The sequence below is a fragment of the Emys orbicularis genome, chromosome 1 (assembly GCF_028017835.1).
Source record: "Emys orbicularis isolate rEmyOrb1 chromosome 1, rEmyOrb1.hap1, whole genome shotgun sequence".
NCBI classification, from domain to species: Eukaryota; Metazoa; Chordata; order Testudines; family Emydidae; genus Emys; species Emys orbicularis.
This window is the reverse complement of record NC_088683.1, coordinates 153,214,941-153,236,307: the sequence shown is the minus strand read 5'-3', so window position 1 is coordinate 153,236,307 and position 21,367 is coordinate 153,214,941. Positions and strand designations below refer to the sequence as shown.

The 21,367-nt window shown below is 42.9% G+C and overlaps 1 protein-coding gene across 1 annotated transcript in view; it reads right to left on the bottom strand.

The window, feature by feature from the left end:
- Positions 1–21,367, bottom strand: part of KPNA1 (karyopherin subunit alpha 1) — a 146,184-nt gene that overhangs the window by 114,234 nt on the left and 10,583 nt on the right. Inside the window, exons 2-4 of the mRNA XM_065403407.1 lie at positions 16,544–16,685; positions 6,364–6,471; positions 3,003–3,102 (exon numbers count right to left, since the gene is read on the bottom strand). Coding sequence (XP_065259479.1) covers positions 3,003–3,102; positions 6,364–6,471; positions 16,544–16,672 — 337 coding nt within the window. The 5' untranslated portion in view covers positions 16,673–16,685. The remainder of the gene's footprint in view (positions 1–3,002; positions 3,103–6,363; positions 6,472–16,543; positions 16,686–21,367) is intronic.

Here is a 21,367-nt window from a genome sequence, read left to right as displayed (position 1 = left end):
CTGACTCAAGGAGGAACGGCGTCGCTTCTTGTCACCTCCTCTACGGCGCTCGAGACCGGAGGAGTGGGACTCGCTCGCAGAAGAGCCGGCACACGGAGTTGACGTACAACGCGGGCCTCTGCTCGGCACCTCGACCCTGGAAGGTACCTTGACCTCCGATACCTCTGGGGAGGGCTGATGGGCGCCCAAAGGCGGCTTTCCACGGGACCGGGGGCCCGACTGAGGCGGCACTCCCGGCACTGGAAAGGCTAGGATGTCACACGCGGCTTGAACTGCCTCTGGCGTCAAAGGCATGCGCACTTCAGGCGAGGCTCGCGCGGACGGGACCGGACTACTCCGCTCAGCGCGAGTCGGATGTCTCTGTTCCGACGGGGATCGTGGGCTGCCCAACTCGGGTCTGGCCTCACCCCTCTCCTTCTCTCGGTGCCGCTGAGTCTTCCCTTGCTTCTTACTGGGAGAGCAGTGCCAAGCCGACGACGGTGCCTCGCTGTGCACCAAAGACGTGGTGCCGGGCGCGGAGTCGGGTCGACGCGCTGGTGCCAGGGCCAGTGCCGACTCCATTAGCAAAGCACGGAGTCGGATCTCACACTCCCGCTTTGTCTGAGGCTTGAAGGAGCGGCAAATCTTACAATGCTCACTAATGTGAGCCTCGCCCAGACAGCGAAGACACTGAATGTGTGGATCGCTTCTGGGCATAGAGTTGCGACAAGAGTCATACGACTTGAAGCCTGGGCCACGCGGCATGCTCCGAGCCAGACACTAACGAAAGAAAAGTCCAGCAAAGAAACAGTTCAGTGAACTAGATACCACTAAGGCTATAAACGCTGCAGCCAAGGCTGGAGCAAGTTCCGACTACCTCCACTGGCGGCAAGAAGGAACTGAGGATAGGGGGAGCACGCAGCCCCCTTTATGGCGCGATATATCGTCGCCACTCCAGGGGTCGCAGCAGTGCTCCCCCACTACGGATACTGCTAAGGGAAAAACTTCCGGCACCAGTGCACATGGCGAGCACGCACACCTATAGTGGAATACACCTGAGCAATCACTCGAAGAAGAACCTGTGTTGCCTATGGTATCTCTTAGACAGCTCCATCAGTGACCGTTACCTAGTTTATTGAAGAAATGTAAGAAGTGATATCATCATGGACTATAATTGAGGAGAAAATATCTGAGAGTAGAGGGATCTTTAATCTACCTGACAAAGGCATAACAAGAGTCAATGGTTAGACGTTAAAGCTTGGCAAATTCAAATTGGAAATAAGGTGCAGATTAAGTGAAACCATTTACAATTCTCTATTTTAAATATTTAAATCAAGAAAATATGTCTTTCTAAAAGACAGGCTCTAATTCAACTAGAGGACATTGAGTTTAACACAGAAATTACGAAGTGAAATTATATGGCCTATGTTATACAAGGAATTAGACTAGATCACAACAGTTCCTTCTCCTAAAAACCTATTATTCTAGGATATTCATATGGCCTCCAAAACCATCATAGCTGAGGTCCCCACAAACATTAGTGAATATTGTGACTAAATGTGATTGTTTCACTTTTTACCTTGCCTCCCCAACTCCATTTCTTGGTTTTATTCACTTGTTCTCTATCTTAGATTATAAACTCTTTGGGTCAGGGATTGTTCTGTCACATGTGCCTAGTCTAATGGCCTAATCAGAGTTTCTAGGTGCTACCACAATAATAAATGAATGATCTACCCTCACAGGGTAGGGAAGTATTATCCCTATTTTACAGATGGGGACTCAAGACGCAGATTGAGGGATCTGACCATAAATTACACAAGAAAGCCTGTGGCATACCCACAAGTTGAACGATAAGGCTATCCATTCTTGACAATACTCCCTATTCCTCTGCTTCAGCCAGGGTACCATAAGCCTCAAAGCATAAGAAACCCATGATAATCTAAACTATTTGGATCTGAGGAATGCAAGTATACTAAGGAGTGCTTTGAAGTGAATATCTTTTTCTTCTGGCTGAAAGGATAAAGCTTGCACAGATGGAGTTCCGCCTCAAGGAGTGATCTATTCAAGTGTCAAAGGCATACCAGCTGATCAATATTTTAGCCTTATAAGAGGCACAAGATTTAAAGCCCAACTTCCTGTGGGACTCTGCAGTCCCAGAGGTGGGAAGCCACTCAAGTGGAGGTATCAGTAGCTATGAAGCTGTCTGTGACCCTGAAGTGGGTTAGTGTCCAAAAAGCACAAAACACTGGTTACAGTGAGGATCCATAACAGTAGTGCCAGGAAACAGAGCAAGCCACACAAGGAGGAACTAGAAATTAAAAAACAAAACAAAAAAAAACCCTCTTTTAAAGTAATAAAAAATTTGCATAACAAATGAAATAAAAGGAGGATGGGAGAGGATTATAGAGTCCAAACCAGAGGAGACAGCAGCCAAGACAGGAACAGTCAGACCCACAGATACTTTAACCTGTCACACTGAAGGAATTACTGCCCTGATGCTAGAATATGTAGTGAGACTGGCAGGGGTTTGAAGAGTATGGTGCTAAGATATCTTTCATGTCACAAAGACAGTTCACTACCCCGTTACTAGAAGAGTGAGTGAGGGGGGATTTGACAGCAATATTCAACTACCTGAAGGGGGGGCGTTCCAAAGAGAATGGAACTAGGCTGTTCTCAGTGGTGGCAGATGACAGAAAAGGAGCAATGGTCTCAAGTTGCAGTGGGGGAGGTCTAGGTTGGATATTAGGAAAAACTATTTCACTAGGAGGGTGGTGAAGCACTGAAATGGGTTCCCTACGGGGATGGTGGAATCTCCATCCTTAGAGGTTTTTAAGGCCCAGCTTGACAAAGCCCTGGCTGGGATCATTAGTTGGGGTTGGTCCTGCTTTGAGCAGGGGGTTGGACTAGATGAACTCGTGAGGTCTCTTCCAACCCTAATCTTCTATGATTCTATTATAATAGCTGGAATATAAAACATATCCCCCCACCTCAACATTACAACTCTAAGTAGCTTCAGTACTCACCTTTTGAAAGTAGCTTCCGGAATTTCTGAGTGGCTGAGAGCTGCTGCTCTGGGTTATTGGAGAAAATCATCTCAATCATATCAGAGGTGATGATGGCACTCTGGGATTACATAGGGAAAGCAAACTAGTAAATTTTGGATTGAATTCAGAGGGAAAAGATTACAAATAACATTTGCCAAACTGTGCTATTGAGTTTATTACTATGTAAGAAGCTAGCCAACAAAAGTGATATTATTGACTGTTAGTGTGATCGTTCAAAGGGCTTTAGATGGTCGCGCGCTAATTTGTGAACCTTTCATCTCTAGAATCCAAATTTTGTTTTAAGGTATATGAGCAAAATTAGCAGACATTTTCCACATCACAAAACCACCATATAACTGGCAGTATCTTATCAGGAGAAGGAAGATGAGGATTGAAACAGTAAAGTTATTGATATATGGGTGTTTGTGGCTAGGATAAGTTATTGTCTAGACCTGTCCATTATGTTTGCTTCAAGCCACTTTTGTAGCACCTCAATTCACACAACCTGTAATTTTAAAAAAGTATAAATGGTTTTAGTTCTGGTGAAAGACAGACAACCCTGATGACTGAATTCCTGAGCATGAACATCACAGCAGCAGTGCTAGCTTTCCTACACTACTCTGACCAGTGTCCTTCAACTTTGACCTGGAGACTTTGTCTACAGCAGGAAAAAAAGGATGCACAGTTCAGCACACATGCAGGTCCACTGGTGGAAGGAGTAGTGTAGAAAGGGCTCAGATCTTCTGACCACCGAGTCATCAAATCCTACTCTAGGAGGGTTATAGATGAAACAGATAAAAATACCTGAGCTTTCTCTGCACTTCCACTTCCATTAGTGAAGAATTACTGGTCTATATTTTGCAAGATAGGTAATTTAGGAGAAGAGGGGAGTTAAATTTCAAGTGTCCCCTCTCTCTCTGAGATTTTCATGGATGCTAATTTGAGATATTTGCAATTGTAGTTTTTAAAATTAGCACCTGTCCCATTTAGACTGAAACACCCTCCCATGCTTTTCTCCAGGTCCATTTCACATAAGCTTTAAAACAAATGGTTACAGCTTTCTATCACTACTGACCTGGGATAAATTTTAGGAGAGCTAGCTATGTGAGTCTCTATCTCGTTAGGGATCCACTAAGCCATCCAGGTTACTCCGTTGAGTTTTTGGCAGAGCAAAGCAAATCTGCACACTCATTTCAATGGTATTTCTCTGTATGTAATGCAATAACTTTTGAAAACTACAACCACTGAATTCCAAAATGTCAGAGAACGTTCTTAACATCAATGGGCAGATCCCTAGTGATTTTGGTGAAAATTAGAAAATCGAAGTGACTCTTCTCGGGGTTCCAAGACTGAGTCACCTTAATACCCCCCCGTATCCAGCGTGAGAAAGACTTGCTTGTGCTCAACTGTGTTTCAGCTCCCCGACACTACCAGTCTGAGAGCCACTCAAGCACCCTCCTCTGGGCTATGCCAGCCCTTACGTTGCCTTTGAGGTTAACAGTAGGTGTACTCCCAGTCCCTGAGCCCCTTTGAAGCATTTCCCTGTTGTGTCCAGCCCCTTATCCATTGAACATTCACAGAAAAACCAGGTCTGTCGTTTCTAAGGGGCCAGTGAACACACCAGCTTGTATGATTCAACTCAGGATCAGCCCCTAGTTTAATATCAGACACTTACATATATTTATAGTGAAAACAAGTTTATCATCAAAGATTCAAGAAATAGTGAGTAAGAATAATGAAAACAAAAGGTTACATATACAACAAAATCATAACACGATTTCTAGAGACTAAACTGAACAGGCTAACCTTCTGTCTTAAGAAATTTATCTCACCCCAAATGTCCTCTGCATCATTTTAACCAAGGCTAGTTGTAATCCCATTTTCATGAATGTACATCGCACTGCCCGATTACTTCTTACTGCGGGATGAGAGAGCATCTTCCTTATTCTCCATATATCCTTCAGAGTTCACTGTCTGTACCCAGAATCAGGATAACACCCCACACACCCCCGTGGCTTATTTTCCAGTATGCTGCCTCCCTGTTGATTTCACAACCCCCTGACGACTTCATATGCAAATGACTCTCCATTGTGTTAGCTTACAATGCTTAACTTACATGCTGACAGAGACAGGTGAATAAACATCTTTTGTCTGACAGAAAACCTGTTTGTCAACTCTGCCTTGATACAGACTTTAAAGCATATTTTCAGTAGACATACATAACTCCTTACATTGTATGTGTACACACATTTCACAATGATATTAGCGACTAGTGGGTTCTGTACCAAACTAAACAAAGCATAATTTTTAATCACATATGTGGTTAGATGTTTGGCTGCATGAGTGCTGTCCCTGTGTGCCGTCCCAGTTCTGCGGAGACAGTTGGCACAGCAGACCTCAAGCGAACCACCCAATGACCACAAGATCTGTTAAGGTACGAAGGCACCCAGGCAGGTTTATTATCGACAAAACATGGTACTAGTATCCTGAAGACTGTACTGGACCACTAATATATGTATGCCCGGAAGAATGGACGCAGCTCAGTCAGTGGCAGGACTTCCCACTGCCCTCTAAAATGGCCAAAGACACTCCCTCTGAGACTCCATTTTATTCATGAGTACAAACAAATTACATATTGTCCCTCTGACGTAGTTAACATCTATTAACATAGTCCGTTACCACCCATGACCTTGTACATCTCTATCAATGACACTGTCATCCTGACCTTATCTTTAGGAGGAGTCAGTGTGTTCCTATTATCTTTGGGGAAAGTGTTTGTACCATTCTTGGTATGGGGTATTCTGGTACCACCCTTCTGGAATGTGTTTGCATGTGTATTTTGTGCCTAGCACTTCTTAGGAATGTGTGTTTCTGCAATATCAGCCCTATTCTTGCCAGATTTTGTGAGCAGGGCCTACTTCTTGCTCACAACTTAACTTTATAGCAGCAAAGTTTTGAACGCTACTTTAGCCCAGGCCTCTGATAGAAGGGCTTAAGTTTCAGGCCTTCTTCCTACTACTACATATTGGCAAGTTTCTCTGCATCACTCAGCCTCAAGAACAAAATCCATAAAGAGTTGTTTCAGACAGCACATTTTACCCAGAGTTTTCTTGGAAAACCAACCAACCAACCAACCAGTCTTTCCACCATGTTTCTCTGGCACAATCTGATCCATTACCATGTATGTTGTATCTGTCCATTTTAGAATATAAACTCTTTGGGACTAGTGCCAATCCTGCCTATGGCACTATCTACCACTATCCACCTACCTACCAACCATTTTATTTACACAGAGAGAGAATATGCATGCAGAAATTCTGAAAGCATCATGCTCACTTACAGAAGTCATCTCCATGTTGTTCAGTTGAGCTTCATGAAAGCCTCCATCTGACATCACTTCCTCCTCTGCTTCTTCCTCGGCTGTAGCAACATTTCTGCGCTTAAATAACTAGAGGAAAAGACTTGAAGTTAGTATCAGCAGTACAGAAACCAAGGCTAGCTTACATTCAGAATAGCACATTAGGCTGCAATAGCACTGACATCCATGATCACCTAATCACTGTGCAGAAACAAGTTGTGACAGGTGCACATGGAATATTCCAAGACTATTATATTGAGATGTGACAGATGCTATGGAACCCTAGAATATCCAAAGACATTATGTTAAATTTATAAATGATATATGTACTTTTATGGGCTTGCCACCAATTGTATTCCTGGTTCAATGAGTGAGCTCAAGGATGCTTTCTACAGGAACTAAAAGCACTAAGGGGTAATTAATGCAAAACCTTAATGCTGAATCAATACAGGTAACAAGAATTATGAAGCTTCACCCGCCCCCCGGTGGAAAGAACACACAGATTAACACGGCCTGGTCTTAACAGATAACGGACTTGAACCTTCATAAAATATCAGCCCTGACCAGAGGACTTGTTCACTCACACTTGATCCAAGAACTAACATGAGAGTGTGACCAAAAAAAGGCAGGCCCTGTGGAAAAGACCTGGAGCACTTTAAATCTCCCAGAATCTCCATATGGAAGATGGATTGTCATCTAGTAAACAAGGCATGCATATAATCTGTTTGTTTTTAAGATGTTTTCTCTAAAATGCTTTTGTTCTGAACAAACAGTATTTTGATATATGACAGCTGGTTGGTCAATGCCCCCTGGGAGAAAATAACTGCAAATGCTGAACTGAAGTCAGATCTGCTGAGGTGATCAGAGTTAATTGCAAGAGTTTGCAGCCTAAACTCCAGTCTAGAAGGAGAGGATCATGGGATTCTGGCCCAAGAAAGGTAAGAACTACAGACCCAAGTCTAAGAAGGATGCCCTCATGGAGATCATAAGGGGGACAGAGGTACAATTAACTCAGGAACTGAGACAAATATATTTGCTAAAAGTTGTGGTTCCAAAAGAACACTGGAATCAAGTAAGTCAATGGACTTCTGAGTGATTAGAGGAAATAGTCAAACTCAATTTAAAACCAAAGTTTAGTAGTAGATTAAAAAGGATTTAACAAAACCTAGTAAGAAAAGTCTAAACACACTTTCATTTAAATTAAAAAAAAAAAAAAAAAAAAAAAACACCTTCCCCTGAAGGTGCTGGAAACACAAACCCAACAGCATGGCTGTAACAGAAAAGAACAAACTGTTCTCATCAGAAACTGACCAGAAACAAAGTCAAATGCAAAAGAAAATAAGCACATTATGATGAGCAGATTACATTCTAAACTTTTATTCATCTGACTAATCTAAAGCCTTGTCTATGTTACAAACTTATGTCGACTCAAGTTATGGCAGCATACAGCTGCCACAGTTAGTACATCACTTGTGCACATGCATACTTGGTGCCTTGTGTCAGCAGTGCTCCTACTCACCAGGAGCACTTTTACTGATGCAATGTGGTGCACCATGGGTGGGTATCCCAGCATGCAATTTGCCAACATCCAGAGCACTGTCTTTTGGGAAGTTCTGGCAATGCATGATGGGGCCAAAACTAATTGTGCAGGGGTGACCGGGAGTATACGGTCAGCTTCCCAGTTTGCAACTGTCTCCAACCCATAATGTAATCCGTATCCCATAATTTTTGCATCTTTTTTTAAAATCCCACAATCCCGCATGACTGTCCTCGCTGTCTCCAAGCTCCAAGAGAAGCACGAAGCCTGCACAGGTCTGCACCACTGTCATGAGTGCTGCAAGCACAGGGTGCACGATGCTGTAAGTATTTGCAGAGTCTCAAGGAGAGCCACAGGGAACATGACGATTCCTTGGAGGACAGATTGTTGTAGACCATCGTGAGAACCAACTCAAAGTTGTGGGTGGAATTCACAGAGCAGCTGCAGATGGTGGTGCACCACTTCTGGGCCCAAGAAACAGACACTAGCTGGTGGGCTTGCATCATACTGCAGGTTTGGGATGACGAGCATTGGTGACAATCTACATTCCTAGATTGGTGTGCCAAGCTTGCCCCAGCCCTCCAGAGCAGGGACACCAAAATGAGAGCGGCACTGACAGTGGAGAAGTAAGTGATGATAGCACTGTGGAAACTTGCAACGCCAGATTGTTACTGGTCAGTCCAGAATAAATTTGGAGTCAGGAAATCCACTGTGGGGGGGCCTTTGTCACGCAAGTGTGCAGGGCCATTAATCATCTCCTACTGTACAGGACGGTGACTCTCAGCAATGTGCAGAATATAGCAGATGGATTTGCAGCAATGGAGTTCCCAAACTGAGGTGGATCAATAGATGACATTCATATCCCTATTTTTGACATGATCAGAAAGGGCCCACTTTTCTATGGTTATGCAAGTGATGGTGGATCCCAAGGAATGCTTCACTGACATCAATGTGAGCTGCTCAGGGAAGATGCACAATGCTCACATCTTTAAGAACACAGGACTGTTCAAAAGCTGCAAGCAGGGACTTTTCTTCCTGACCAGCAGGTTACCATTGGCAATGCTGAAGTGTTCCAGCCACCTCAACACCACCAAGGAATGCTTTACTACTGGCTCAGCAAGTGCAAAATGACAGCTGAATGTGGCTTTGGTCATTTGAAGGGACGCTGGCATTGTTTACTCACAAGATTGGATCTCAGTGAGAAAAATATCCCAATGGTTATAGCTGCCTGCTGTGTTCTGCATAATATCTGTGAAGCAAAGGGGGAAAGTGTCGACCCAGGTGGAGGTGGAGCAGCTCTCTGCTGAATGTGAACAGCCAAATACAAGGGCTACTAGAAGAGCTCAATGTGTAGCCACAGCTCAGGGAGTCTTTGAAAGACCATTTTAATAGCGAGCCAGAGTAGCGTAAGTTGTTGGTGTGTGCTCTATCTGGCCATGCTCTTTTTTGCAGCCTGATATGAATTGTGTGTTGATTGCTGTACACGTAGGCATATAACATTGTCAACACACCTATTCATTTTGTTTGTGAATGATCTTGAGTTGCATGACACTGTGCAGAAACAGGTAATTGGTCATTTTCAGAACAGCTGAGCACCAGCCAGCATATGTTGTGAAGTAATAAAGACGAATTATGTTTCAAATAATTTTATTCTATAACAAAATCATTGAAAATAAAACCTAAAACAAACCTCGGGTAATTTAAAAACACATACCGTATATACTCGTTGATCATAAGCCAGTTCGTTTATAAGCCGACCCCCCCCCCCCCCCCAAGATGGGTAAGTAAAAAAGGAAATTTTTTATGACCCGTTCATAAGCCGACCCTATAATTCAGGGGTCAGCAAACTTTGGCTCCTGGGCCATCAGGATAAGCCACTGGTGGCCCAAGATGGTTTGTTTACCTTGAGCAGCTGCAAGCACGGAGGTAAACCTAAGTAAACAAAGTGTCCCGGCACGCCAGCTGCTTACCCTGACGGGCCGGGACAGCAACTGGTGGGGAAATTTTGGGGAGGGGGAAGAAGTTGGGGGTCAGGGGAGTAACCCCTGTGACCACCCCCCACATAACCCCACTCCTAGCCCGGGACCCCCACACTCTCCCCATCCCATTCCTTCCCACCTTATCTGGGGTGGGCCAGGGGAGGATGTCTCTGGCCTGGCTGGAGCTGCTCCGGCAGGCTGGGCAGCGCGGCCACAGCCTGCTCTGGCGGGCTGGGCCGGACATGCTTAGGTGGGCCGGGCGGCGCAGCCACAACCTGCTCTGGGAGGCGTGGCCGAGCGGCACGGCTGCAGCCTGCTAGCTCCGGAGCTGCAGCTGCTTAGGAGGCTGGGGAGAGAGCAGCGTGGCCAGAAGCGGAAAGACTCTGGCCCCGCCTCTTCCCTTCTGGTTCTGCTGGCTGTGCTGCCTCTCCTTGCTCCCTCTGTTGGGGGGAGGGGCTGTGTCCCACCTCTCCCTCTCTATACCCGTTCATAAGCCGACCCCCTTCTCTGGTACTTCCCTTTTTTACTAAAAAAAAATTGGCTTATGAATGAGTATATACGGTACATTAAAAACTTAATTAAAAAAAAACTAATAAATTAACAGAACTAATGAGGGGGAAAGAACATTCTTGTCCATCTCAGCTACACCTACAGCAATCGTGGCTTTCACAGGTCGGTGTAAGTGAAGCTGTGATTGTCTTTAATGTCCCCTGGGGTGGGGGTGGGGGAGCAGTAGTGCAGCAGCCCCTAATGTTATATGGAATGTTGGGGTGAGGGGGGCATGGGAGGTTCTGATATTGAGTTCTCAATGGCCTGCAGAGGGAGGTGAGCATGGGATTGTTGAACCCACAAGTCCACAAAAGTCTGCAGTATCTGTGTTTGCTGCCTGAGAATCCCTATTATATCCTGATGCATCTCCCTCTCCTTTTCCTGGTCCTTTCTCCTCTCCACTCTCCTTCAGGTTGTCCCCCCAGTGTTCATCCTGCAGGCCCTGTGCTCACTGTCCGTTGCAGCACTGGCTTGCAGGATCTCCTGGAACGAGATCACGAGTCCTGGTCTTTCTCCTCCTTATCTGGCTCGGGCATTCTGTGGGTGTGCAGAGAGAGACCGTGAAGGCTGCAATGGCAGCACCTGCAGATAAAACACAAAGAGGTACTATTGTCAGTGTACTCACTATGGAAAGTGAAACTCAAAATGCTTAACTCAGTCCCCTTCCTCCGGTAAAGTTTTAAGCACCAACTACATTCTCTCTTCTGCTTGGGGTTGCCTGTGCACAGTGCCAGCCCCAGCCCCAGTCATAGTTAGTATGGCCCGCTGGGGGTTGGGGAAAATGGGAAGGAATTGCTCAGTTGCATGATTCTTAAAGTATAGGTTGGGCCCTTCATTTTCAGTTTTTATTTTATTTTATTTTTCCCAAGAATTTATCAATGTTTATTACCACAACAACAAAAGCAGGTGAAAATCAGTTAAAAAAAAAATTTCTAGGTAAATATCGGGGTTTATTTTGGCGGACAGGAAGACGGGGGGAAATATTCAATAGATTAATGCTTTCAATTTCATTCATCACTGTGGTTTGCTGAAGAACAAAACAGAACTCAAAACTAGGGTTGTCAATGACTCGCAGTTAACGCACACGATTAACTCAAAAAAATTAATCGTGATTAATTGCAATTTTAATCTCACTGTTAAACAATAGAATCCCAATTGAAATGTATTAAATATTTTTGGATGTTTTTCCACATTTTAATATATTGACTTCAATTACAACCCAGAATATAAAGTATATAGTGGTCACTTTATATTATTTTTTATTACAAATATTTGCACTGTAAAAATGATAAACAGAAGAAATAGTATTTTTCAATTCATAGAATTATAGATCATCATCTAGTCCAACCCCCTGCTCAAAGCAGGACCAATCCCCACCTAAATCATCCCAGCCAGGGCTTTGTCAAGCCTGACCTTAAAAACCTCTAAGGAAGGAGATTCCACCACCTCCCTAGGTAACCCATTCCAGTGCTTCACCACCCTCCTCGCGAAAAAGTTTTTCCCAATATCCAACCTAAATCTCCCCCACTGCAACTTGAGACCATTACTCCTTGTTCTGTCATCTACTACCACTGAGAACAGTCTAGACCAATCCTCTTTGTAACCCCCTTTCAGGTAGTTGAAAGCAACTATCAAATCCCCCCTCATTCTTCTCTTCTGCAGAATAAATAATCCCAGTTCCCTCAGCCTCTTCTCATAAATCATGTTCTCCAGCCCCCTAATCATTTGTGTTACCCTCCGCTGGACTCTTTCCAATTTTTTCACATCCTTCTTGTAGTGTGGGGCCCAAAACTGGACACAGTACTCCCGATGAGGCCTCACCAATGTCGAATAGAGGGGAACGATCACGTCCCTCGATCTGCTGGCAATGCCCTTACTTATACAGCCCAAAATGCCGTTAGCCTTCTTGGCAACAAGGGCACACTGTTGACTCATATCCAGCTTCTCGTCCACTGTAACCCCTAGGCCCTTTTCTGCAGAAGTGCTGCCTAGCCACTCGGTCCCTAGTCTGTAGCAGTGCATGGGATTCTTCCGTCCTAAATGCAGGACTCTGCACTTGTCCTTGTTGAACCTCATTAGATTTCTTTTGGCTCAATCCTATAATTTGTCTAGGTCCCTCCGTATCCTACTCCCTACCCTCCAGCATATCTACTGGCCCCAAGACCGACCCTTGGGACACTCCGCTTGATACCGGCTGCCAACTAGACCTGGAGCCATTGATCACTACCCAATGAGCCCGACGATCTAGCCAGCTTTCTATCCACCTCATACAAGTACGGTAGTGCAATCTCGATCATGAAAATGCAATTTACAAATGTAGATTTTTCTTCTGTTACATAACTGCACTCAAAAACAAACCTGGGTAAAACTTTAGAGCCTACAAATCCACTCGAATTCAGCCAACCGCTAAGACAAACAAGTTTGTTTATATTTACGGGCAATCATGCTGCCTGCTTCTTATTTACAATGTCACCTGAAAGTGAGAACAGGCATTCACATGGCACTCTTGTAGCTGGCGTTGCAAGGTATTTACGTGCCAGATATGCTAAACATTTGTATGTCCCTTCATGCTTCGATAAGAGGACATGCTTCCATGCTGATGACGCTTATTAAAAAAAATAATGCGTTTAATTAAATTTGTGACTGAACTTCTTGGCGGAGAATTGTATGCCTCCTGCTCTGTTTTACCTACATTCTGCCATATATTTCATGTTATAGCAGTCTTGGGTGATGACCCAGCACATGCTGTTCATTTTAAGAACACTTTCACTGAAGATCTGACAAAACACAAAGAAGGTACCAAAGTGAGATTTCGAAGGACAGATACAGCACTCGACCCAAGGTTTACGAATCTGAAGTGCCTTCCAAAATCTGAGAGAGACAAGGTATGGAGCATGCTTTCAGATGTCTTAAAAGAGCAACATTCCAATGCGGAAACTACAGAACCCAAACCACCAAAAAAGAAAATCAACCTTCTGCTGGTGGCATCTGACTCAGATGATGAAAATGAACATGCATCAGTCCACACTGCTTTGAAACGTTATCTAGCAGAACCCGTCATCAGCATGGACGCATGTCCTCTGGAATGGTGGTTGAAGCATGAAGGGACATATGAATCTTTAGCACATCCGGCATGTAAATATCTTGCAATACCGGCTATAACAGTGGGCTTGTAGACTCTAAAGTTTTAGATCATTTTATTTTTGAATGCAGGCTTTTTTGTACATAATTCTACATTTGTAAGTTCAACTTTCATGATAAAGAGATTGCACTACAGTACTTGTAATGGGGGAATTGAAAAATACTATTTCTTTTGGTTTTTTACAGCATTTTATAATTGTAATCAAAAATAAATATAAAGTGAGCCCTGTACATTTTTCATTCTGTGTTGTAACTGAAATAAAGATATTTGAAAATGTAGAAAACATCCAAAAATATTTAAATGCTATTCTATTATTGTTTAATCGCACAATTAATCACGATTAATTTTTTTAATCACTTGACAGCACTACTCAAAACACAATGCCACTTCTGAGTTTAAGAAAACAATATATCTCTAATCCCCAAATAAAACTTTTCATTTGAATAAAGTTTACTGTTGTAGACTTAGAACTATTAGTCTATAAATATTTACATTTAATAATTGGGCCACACCATTTGCAACATATACACTCAACTTCATCCTTTTCTCCTATTTTTGTTTTTAAATTTTCGAATGCTTCCTTGTGTTGTGAAATATATTCTGATACAGATTTTCGTTTTCTTCTCATTTTACGGTGTCAAATCTTTAAACAGTTATGGTTTAAAGCTGCTCACAGCTTGAAATGCATACCTGGGGTGAGATTCATCAATATGTTCAGATGCACATGCACTTCAGAACTTGTTTGTTTCTTGTGTGTAGCTTCTAGACTAATACATAGCCTTACTTCAACAGGCAGCTTTACATACAGACTAATGTATTATCGTAATACATAGATCTCACGCAATGTATTGTATTTTCCTAATAAAAAGTTATTTTTTATATATTTGAATGATACAAAAGTAGGGTGAAAAATCAGAAAAAAAAATGAATAATACTTTTTGTAAAACCTGGAAAATTTTCGGTAAAAATCAGTTTAAACTGAAAAGGAAGGGACTTAAGTATAGGGCAATGCCACTGAATACTGACACTGTTTTCAAAAGGCGGTGGTGATTTTAGCTGATATCTCACTCCTGAGGGTAACAAAGGCAGAAAGAGAACAGCTGCTGTGGGTGTCACAAAGCAGCCCAGGACTATATGCTGCTGGGCTGTGTATTGCAATGGTGCCTGCTGAAATTATTACTGACTAGCATGGGAAAGTGTTCTATTGCAGAGGAAGAAGTAAGGCTGCCATCCCTAGAAACCTTCAGCAGGGGATTACAGAGTACTTCCATAAAAGTTTAATCAAGATCGCTCAGGAGGATTCGAACATCCCCGTGAACAAATTGCTCTGCAGCCCTCCTCCCCCACACCCCGCCTAACTCTAGAGGGGAATGAAAAGCAGATAGCAACTCTCTCTCGACCGTAACACTACCTCTTCTACAATGAGTAAATTAATGATAACTCAAGAGTGTCCTGCTACTTTGGGGATGCCATCCCTGTAATTTAAAATTAAACGACACACTCACCTGAGGTTCCTTCACCTGCATTGGCTCACCCATGCTTATCTGGTAGGACTGGTTAGACTGCAGTGGAGTAAAAAGAGGTACTGGCTCGCTGCACAGCTGGATTCCCTGGTCACCTGTCCAACATATTCCTCCTCTTCCTTGTTCACCACCTCCTCACTGCTGTTCGCAGCAGAGGCTGGTGACTTGGGCTCCTTGGAACTATCCAGGGTGCTGTGGCAGGTGGCGGTGTGATTTCCACTGAGTATGGCATGTGGCTCTGCGTAAAAGCAGTAGGTCTGCAGCTCGGGGCCGGATCAATTGATGGCCTCCCTGGCCTTCTGGTACGCCTGCTGCAGCTCCTCAGCTTTCACATATGTTGCTGCTGGTCCCTGTCATATCCCTTCTCCTGCATCCCTATGAGCAGATTGCTCAGGATGTTGCTGTTTCTATGGCTGGTTCGAAGCAGTGCCTGCACAGCCTCTTCTACCCACAGGCCAATATCTCCTGTCTACTCCATAGTCAGCTGGGCAGTTGCATTCAGCAATGGAGAGCTGGTAGATGTGCTCATCAAGCCGGGCAATCAGGAAAATTAGTTTAAAAAATGGCACTTATGTTGGTGGGAGCCAAATTTAAATGTGGACATATGCTCAACTAGGTCGACATAAGCTGCCCTGCATTGACCTATATTTGTAGTGTAGACCAGGCTTAAGATGTTAGTAACACACAGGATTTTGATTAATGTCGGAAAAACATATCACACTGGATTTTAATAAATAGGAAAATTCTAAGAGAACAAAAATGTTTCAGAGATCAATAAAGATTTTTATTTTTGTTTACTGATATAGCCCTGGGTCAAAAAAAATGGGGGAAAATAGTATAGAAATGCGTAACACCACTTTGCTCTTAAGATTTATGGGGAAGAATTCTGTGCAGGTTTCTGAGTTAGGCTTTTCTTGGGTGAAGGCTTTGAGATGAGTTTTGGCCCAGCAGAAATTTTTACATTTCAATTATGAACCCCTCGGAAACGGAATTTTCTAAAAGAACCTGAAAAATTATTAATTATAGCAAAATGTGGTAAGAAAAGGTCCTCAGCACTGTTCCTGCTCCCAGGCTGCCTTCTCCTTAGGTAACAGGAAACCACTAATCCAGTGGTTGTTTTCAGCATCTCTCTTGATTCTCAATCAGTTGGGGACACAAAAAACTTTAAACTCCCTATTCAACATATCAGTCTAATGAGCAGGGTTAGAGTGTGAACTTACATCATCATAATCATGGCAGAACCAGGGCTCTAGCACACAGGTGTGATTTCAGTAGATCAAGGAGCAACTCTCAAAGAAGTCTGCTCTATAATCACCGGTATGTTAGCATGAATGAATTTATCAGGTCAGGGATAACCAGGGGGGCAGACATTTTAAAGAAAAGCCTTCTTTTGAGAACTGGCTATAGTTACAAGAGAAGAGTTCTGCAATACCTGTTCCTCCCTTTTCTGCTTCCGTAGCTGAAGGCCCTCTTCCTCTCGCCTACGACGCATTTCATCAGGATTCAGAGACTTGTTCTTGTAGCTCTTCAATCGGAAGTTCTCTTTTCCTGAGGTTGTCATGATTTCTAGAATACTGCAATTAAAAAGAGGTGGGTCATATCAAGAGATTTCTTTTCAGGAACACACTGCTTCCAGTTCTTCCTTTATTACTGCTGTAGCTAGCTATACCTCCAGGCACTGTCCCCACCCTGACTAGTGCTTCTGGGAGAAAGAGAGACTATTAAGTGAAGGCAGAAATAGTTCACAGGACTTGCATACACTTCATATGTCACTCTCAGACTCTCAACAGCATGAAAGTACTAGTACAGGGGATGCTTGAAATACTCCAGGCTAATACTAAAATACAGGATTGTCTTACTTTTGGGTGCAGGTTAAAGCGGATACTTAAGACTAGTTTATTTGGGTTTTTAGTAGCTGCTTACTTAAACAGTACTAATATTTTAGAACTCTGTTACACAGCAGTTAATGGATTAAAAAGATAGTTTATTTGAAATTCTCTCTCAGTTTAAAAAAACAGTTTGTCCTCCCTCCTTTTTAAAAACCATCAAAGGACTTGCCCCAGCTAACCACACAAAACTTACATTAATTTCTTTGTCACATCTGTCTCTCTACACAATCTCCCCACTCACAGCACAAATGCCTTCTCTTCTGTAAACCTTGCTCTTTAAGGCAGCTTTCCCATTTCTCTCCATTTAATCAATTCTCCAACTTTTCAAATTTCATCTGAATTTCATCTCTTTTCCCTTCTCTCAGTCTGCAGTTACACTCTAAAGTTTTGGGGATACAGTTTGTAGGAAAGAAGCTAGGAAGAAATAAAGCTGTATTTTCACTAAAACACCAGTGAGTAGCTTTGAAGTTTATAGTTTATGATATCAAAGCACATATACATCTTCTCTTCTTGGGTAATTGAGAAGACCAATAGTAATGGTATCAGTCTGGCGGTGGTCATTGTTTATTGGAGTTTCATATATATTTGCTGAACTGTGGGGTTACTGAGCCTGACCCAAAATCCTGAAGTCAGTGGAGAGACTCTATTTAAAAAATTGTGCTGTGAATCAGATCTTATATCTGCATTGCTGTTCTCTCTAACATTTCACTTAAAATCTTGAGATGGTAAACATAAAATTCTCATTTTCTGAATGTTTCTATGCCTCTCATACAGATGCAAAATTTCCAGTATGCCACAGATTTCAACAGCATTATACTGCAGAATTCAGGTGGCTTTACTGCTGAATTTAGTTCTCATGTTACACAGTATACTGGCCCTTATTATAGGGAGCTTATAAAGCTTCTCTGAAGCGCTAGTTATTGTCCAGTGGCCTAATCTGTTGTGGCAAATATGTTCCCAAAATCCAAAAAGTTTCACAAGCACAGATATTGCAGGCTGTTGACTGAATTAAAATGGAGAAATAAGAGTATAATGTTATGTGCAGGTTCTGAAAATCTCCCATCCCTGTGCAAGACAAGTTCATTTTCCACTTCAGCACATAACAAATATTATCCAGCCAGTAGTAAGTCTACTCTCACCTTTGGTTGTTTCAGTTAACAATGAGGATGTTAACATAACTTGATTAAAAACAGATTAAGGCAGCTCTCAGTAACTTAAGGGGCTCTAGTGAAAAACACCTGGTAATATTTTTGGTAATGATGCTAAACAAATTCCAGAGACCAGAAGTGGCTTCTGTTAAGGACCAGGTCATGGGTCGCTATGCCTAATGGTCATGGCAGGAGGCTGGTCTACTGGCTGGAGCAGGGGTGACTAGGCTTAGTGGCCACAGCCCGAATCAGAAGCCCAGTTACTAAGTCCAGGGGGCGAACTGGAGCCAAGAGCCAGGAATCAGAAGTGAAAGGTCAGAGTTAAGAGTATCAGCCAGAGCAGAGGCAGGAAACTAGGAACCGGGGGGAGGAAACCACAGGTGGGAGCCTGGAACAAGTAGCTCGAGGCAGGAGTAAGGAAGGAGCTGAGAGCATGCGCAGGACCTGAAACACAGCTGCAGGCATGGAATGCTATTCAGTGGCTAGAGATCCCAGGCTGCTGGAGTCTTCAGCCAATCAGGGGACCAGGTGCATTAGCTGAATCAGCTGAGGACAATGAGCTGCATCTGGGTTCAACTGTGGGTCCCTGATAGCTTACATGTCGCAGACATTTCAGGCCCATTATATGTATTATTCTGAGTGAATTCCAGGCTGAGAGAGTGCAATTAAGGTACAAATATTCACTAAGAAATGTCACCCAGAGCTGCTGTATTCAAGATTAGTCAGTCATAAATTGGACTGAATTTAGCGTAAGACCTGAATTTACAACCATTAATGACTAGACTCCCACCTCACTCTGCTCACATTCCTCAGGGAATTTTATTTTTTAAAATACAAGTTCCACAAACAGATCATTCAGAAACTTCAACATTGTTTCCATACAAAATGTTGAAGTCTTAAAAATATGAATAAAACTTTCAAATGCTCTTTTTTTTTTTAATTACATTGTTTCTTGTGATACCCTTGGAAACATTTCTTTCCTTCACCAATTTTGTAAATAAATTCTCCATGTGGATTAAAATAAATCTCTGAAATTTCCATGCTGCCAAATTCTGACACAGAGTACTTGTCTCTGTAGCACAATGAATCGTGCACTGGAATTCTAGAGAAATCAGGGCAATTCAAAGGTTGTGGGTTTGAGCCCCACCAAAGTCAAGTTTTGATGCAGAAAAGAGCCATAAGAATGATTAAAGGATTAGAAAGCATACCATATAGTAACAGACTCAAGGAGCTCAGTCTATTTAGCTCAGTGGCTTTCAACCTGTGGTCAGCAGACCTCTGGGGGTCTGTAGACTATGGGGTATGTCTACAATACCCGCCGGATCGGCGGGCAGCAATCGACCCCCGAGCGCTCTCCCATCGACTCCTGTACTCCACCCCCGCGAGAGGCACAGGCAGAGTCGACGGGGGAGTGGCAGCAGTCGACTCACCGCAGTGAGTAGGTCTAAGTACGTTGACTTCAGCTCCGTTATTCACGTAGCTGAAGTTGCTTAACTTAGATCGATCCGCCCCCCAGTGTAGACCAGGCCTATGTCTAAGGGGTCTGTGAAAGGTTGTCGTTGCCATAGAACAGTGGTTTTCAACCTGAGGTCCGCAGACTATGTCTAAGATTTCCAAAGGGGTCTGTACCTCCAAATGAAATTTTTTAGGGGGTCCAAAAATTTAAAAAAAGGAGAAAACCACTGATTTAACTTAACCAAGAGAAAGATAAGGAGTGATTTGATCATAGTCTGTAAGTACCTACCTGGGGAATAAATATTTGATAATGACAGGTTTCAGAGTAGAAGCCGTGTTAGTCTGTATCCGCAAAAATAACAGGAGTACTTGTGGCACCTTAGAGACTAACAAATTTGTTAGTCTCTAAGGTGCCACAAGTACTCCTGTTATTTTATTTGATAATGGTCTCTTCAATGTAGCAGATAAGGTACTATGTATGACTGGAAGTTGAAGCTAGACAAATTCAGACTGAATATAAGGTGTAAATTCTTAAAAGTGAGTGTAATTAATCATTGTGACAATTTACCCAGTGTCATGGTGTATTTTCCATCACTGGCAATTAAAAGAAATCCAATATTCATTTAAGATATGCTCTAATTCAAAACGAATTAGTTTGGGGTTGTCTATGGCCTGTGTTATACAAGAGATTGGACAAGATGATCACAATGGTCCCTTCTGCGCTTGGAATCTCTCAAAAGAGCCACAAAAGTTATTCTAGGGTAGAGAACAAGTCTTAAAGTTAAACTTTATTTAGCTTCTCAAAAAAAATCAACTGGTGATTTGATTACTGTGTATGAGTACCTGCACAGGGAGAAAATACTGATAACGAAAAAGGCTCCTTAATCTAGCACAAAAAAGCATAATATAGTTAGAAGCTGAAGCCAGACAAATTCAAATTAAAAATTCATGCCTAATTTAAACAGTGAGGGTGATTAATCACTGGAACAAACTACCCAAATGGTGGATTATCCATCTCTTGATGCCTTCAAATGAAAAATATGCCTTTCTGGAATATGCTTTAACAAAACAAATGATTGGGCTCAATACAGGAGTAACAGAATAAAATTAAATGGCCTGAAATACACAGGACGTCAGACTAGATGATCTAATGATCCTTTTCAGTCTTAAAAACTCTATGAATCAATGGAGACTTGCCAGCTGACTTCAGAATCCCATCCAATCTTGCAGTTACATCTTGGATCTTCACTGGGGGGTAGCACACCATTCTGCTGTCCTTGCATCCCTTACTGAAATCTCTGGCCACTTCATATGCTGATAAGGACTACGGGACTTGTTTAAATGGTTGGGGAAAACTCTCTCGCACATCCCTGTAGTACAAAGCAAGTAGCTACTCTCACTCGCTGTCCCTAGTAACTCACTGTTCTGTTCCTCTGCATGAACATTCAGAGACATTCTCTATAAGTGCCTCGCTAAATGCCTGGTAGCGATTAGATACTACTAGCCCGGTTGAATGCCTCCTGGTTCTCTTTCCTCTGTAGGTCACAAATGTCTGTTCTTTAGTTTCTACTCTTTCCTGTTCCTTTTCCCTTTACAACTTCGGTGGCAATGGTTTCCAAACCAAATTGTCAAAGAAGTCTTCAACTGCTTGGATCAAGTTTACCCAGAGCACTGTAGTTGGCGGTGCTGACAGAAAAGAATGGATACTTACTCTACAGAAACTGAATCTTTGAAATATACCGTCCACACAGATTCCACTCTTGG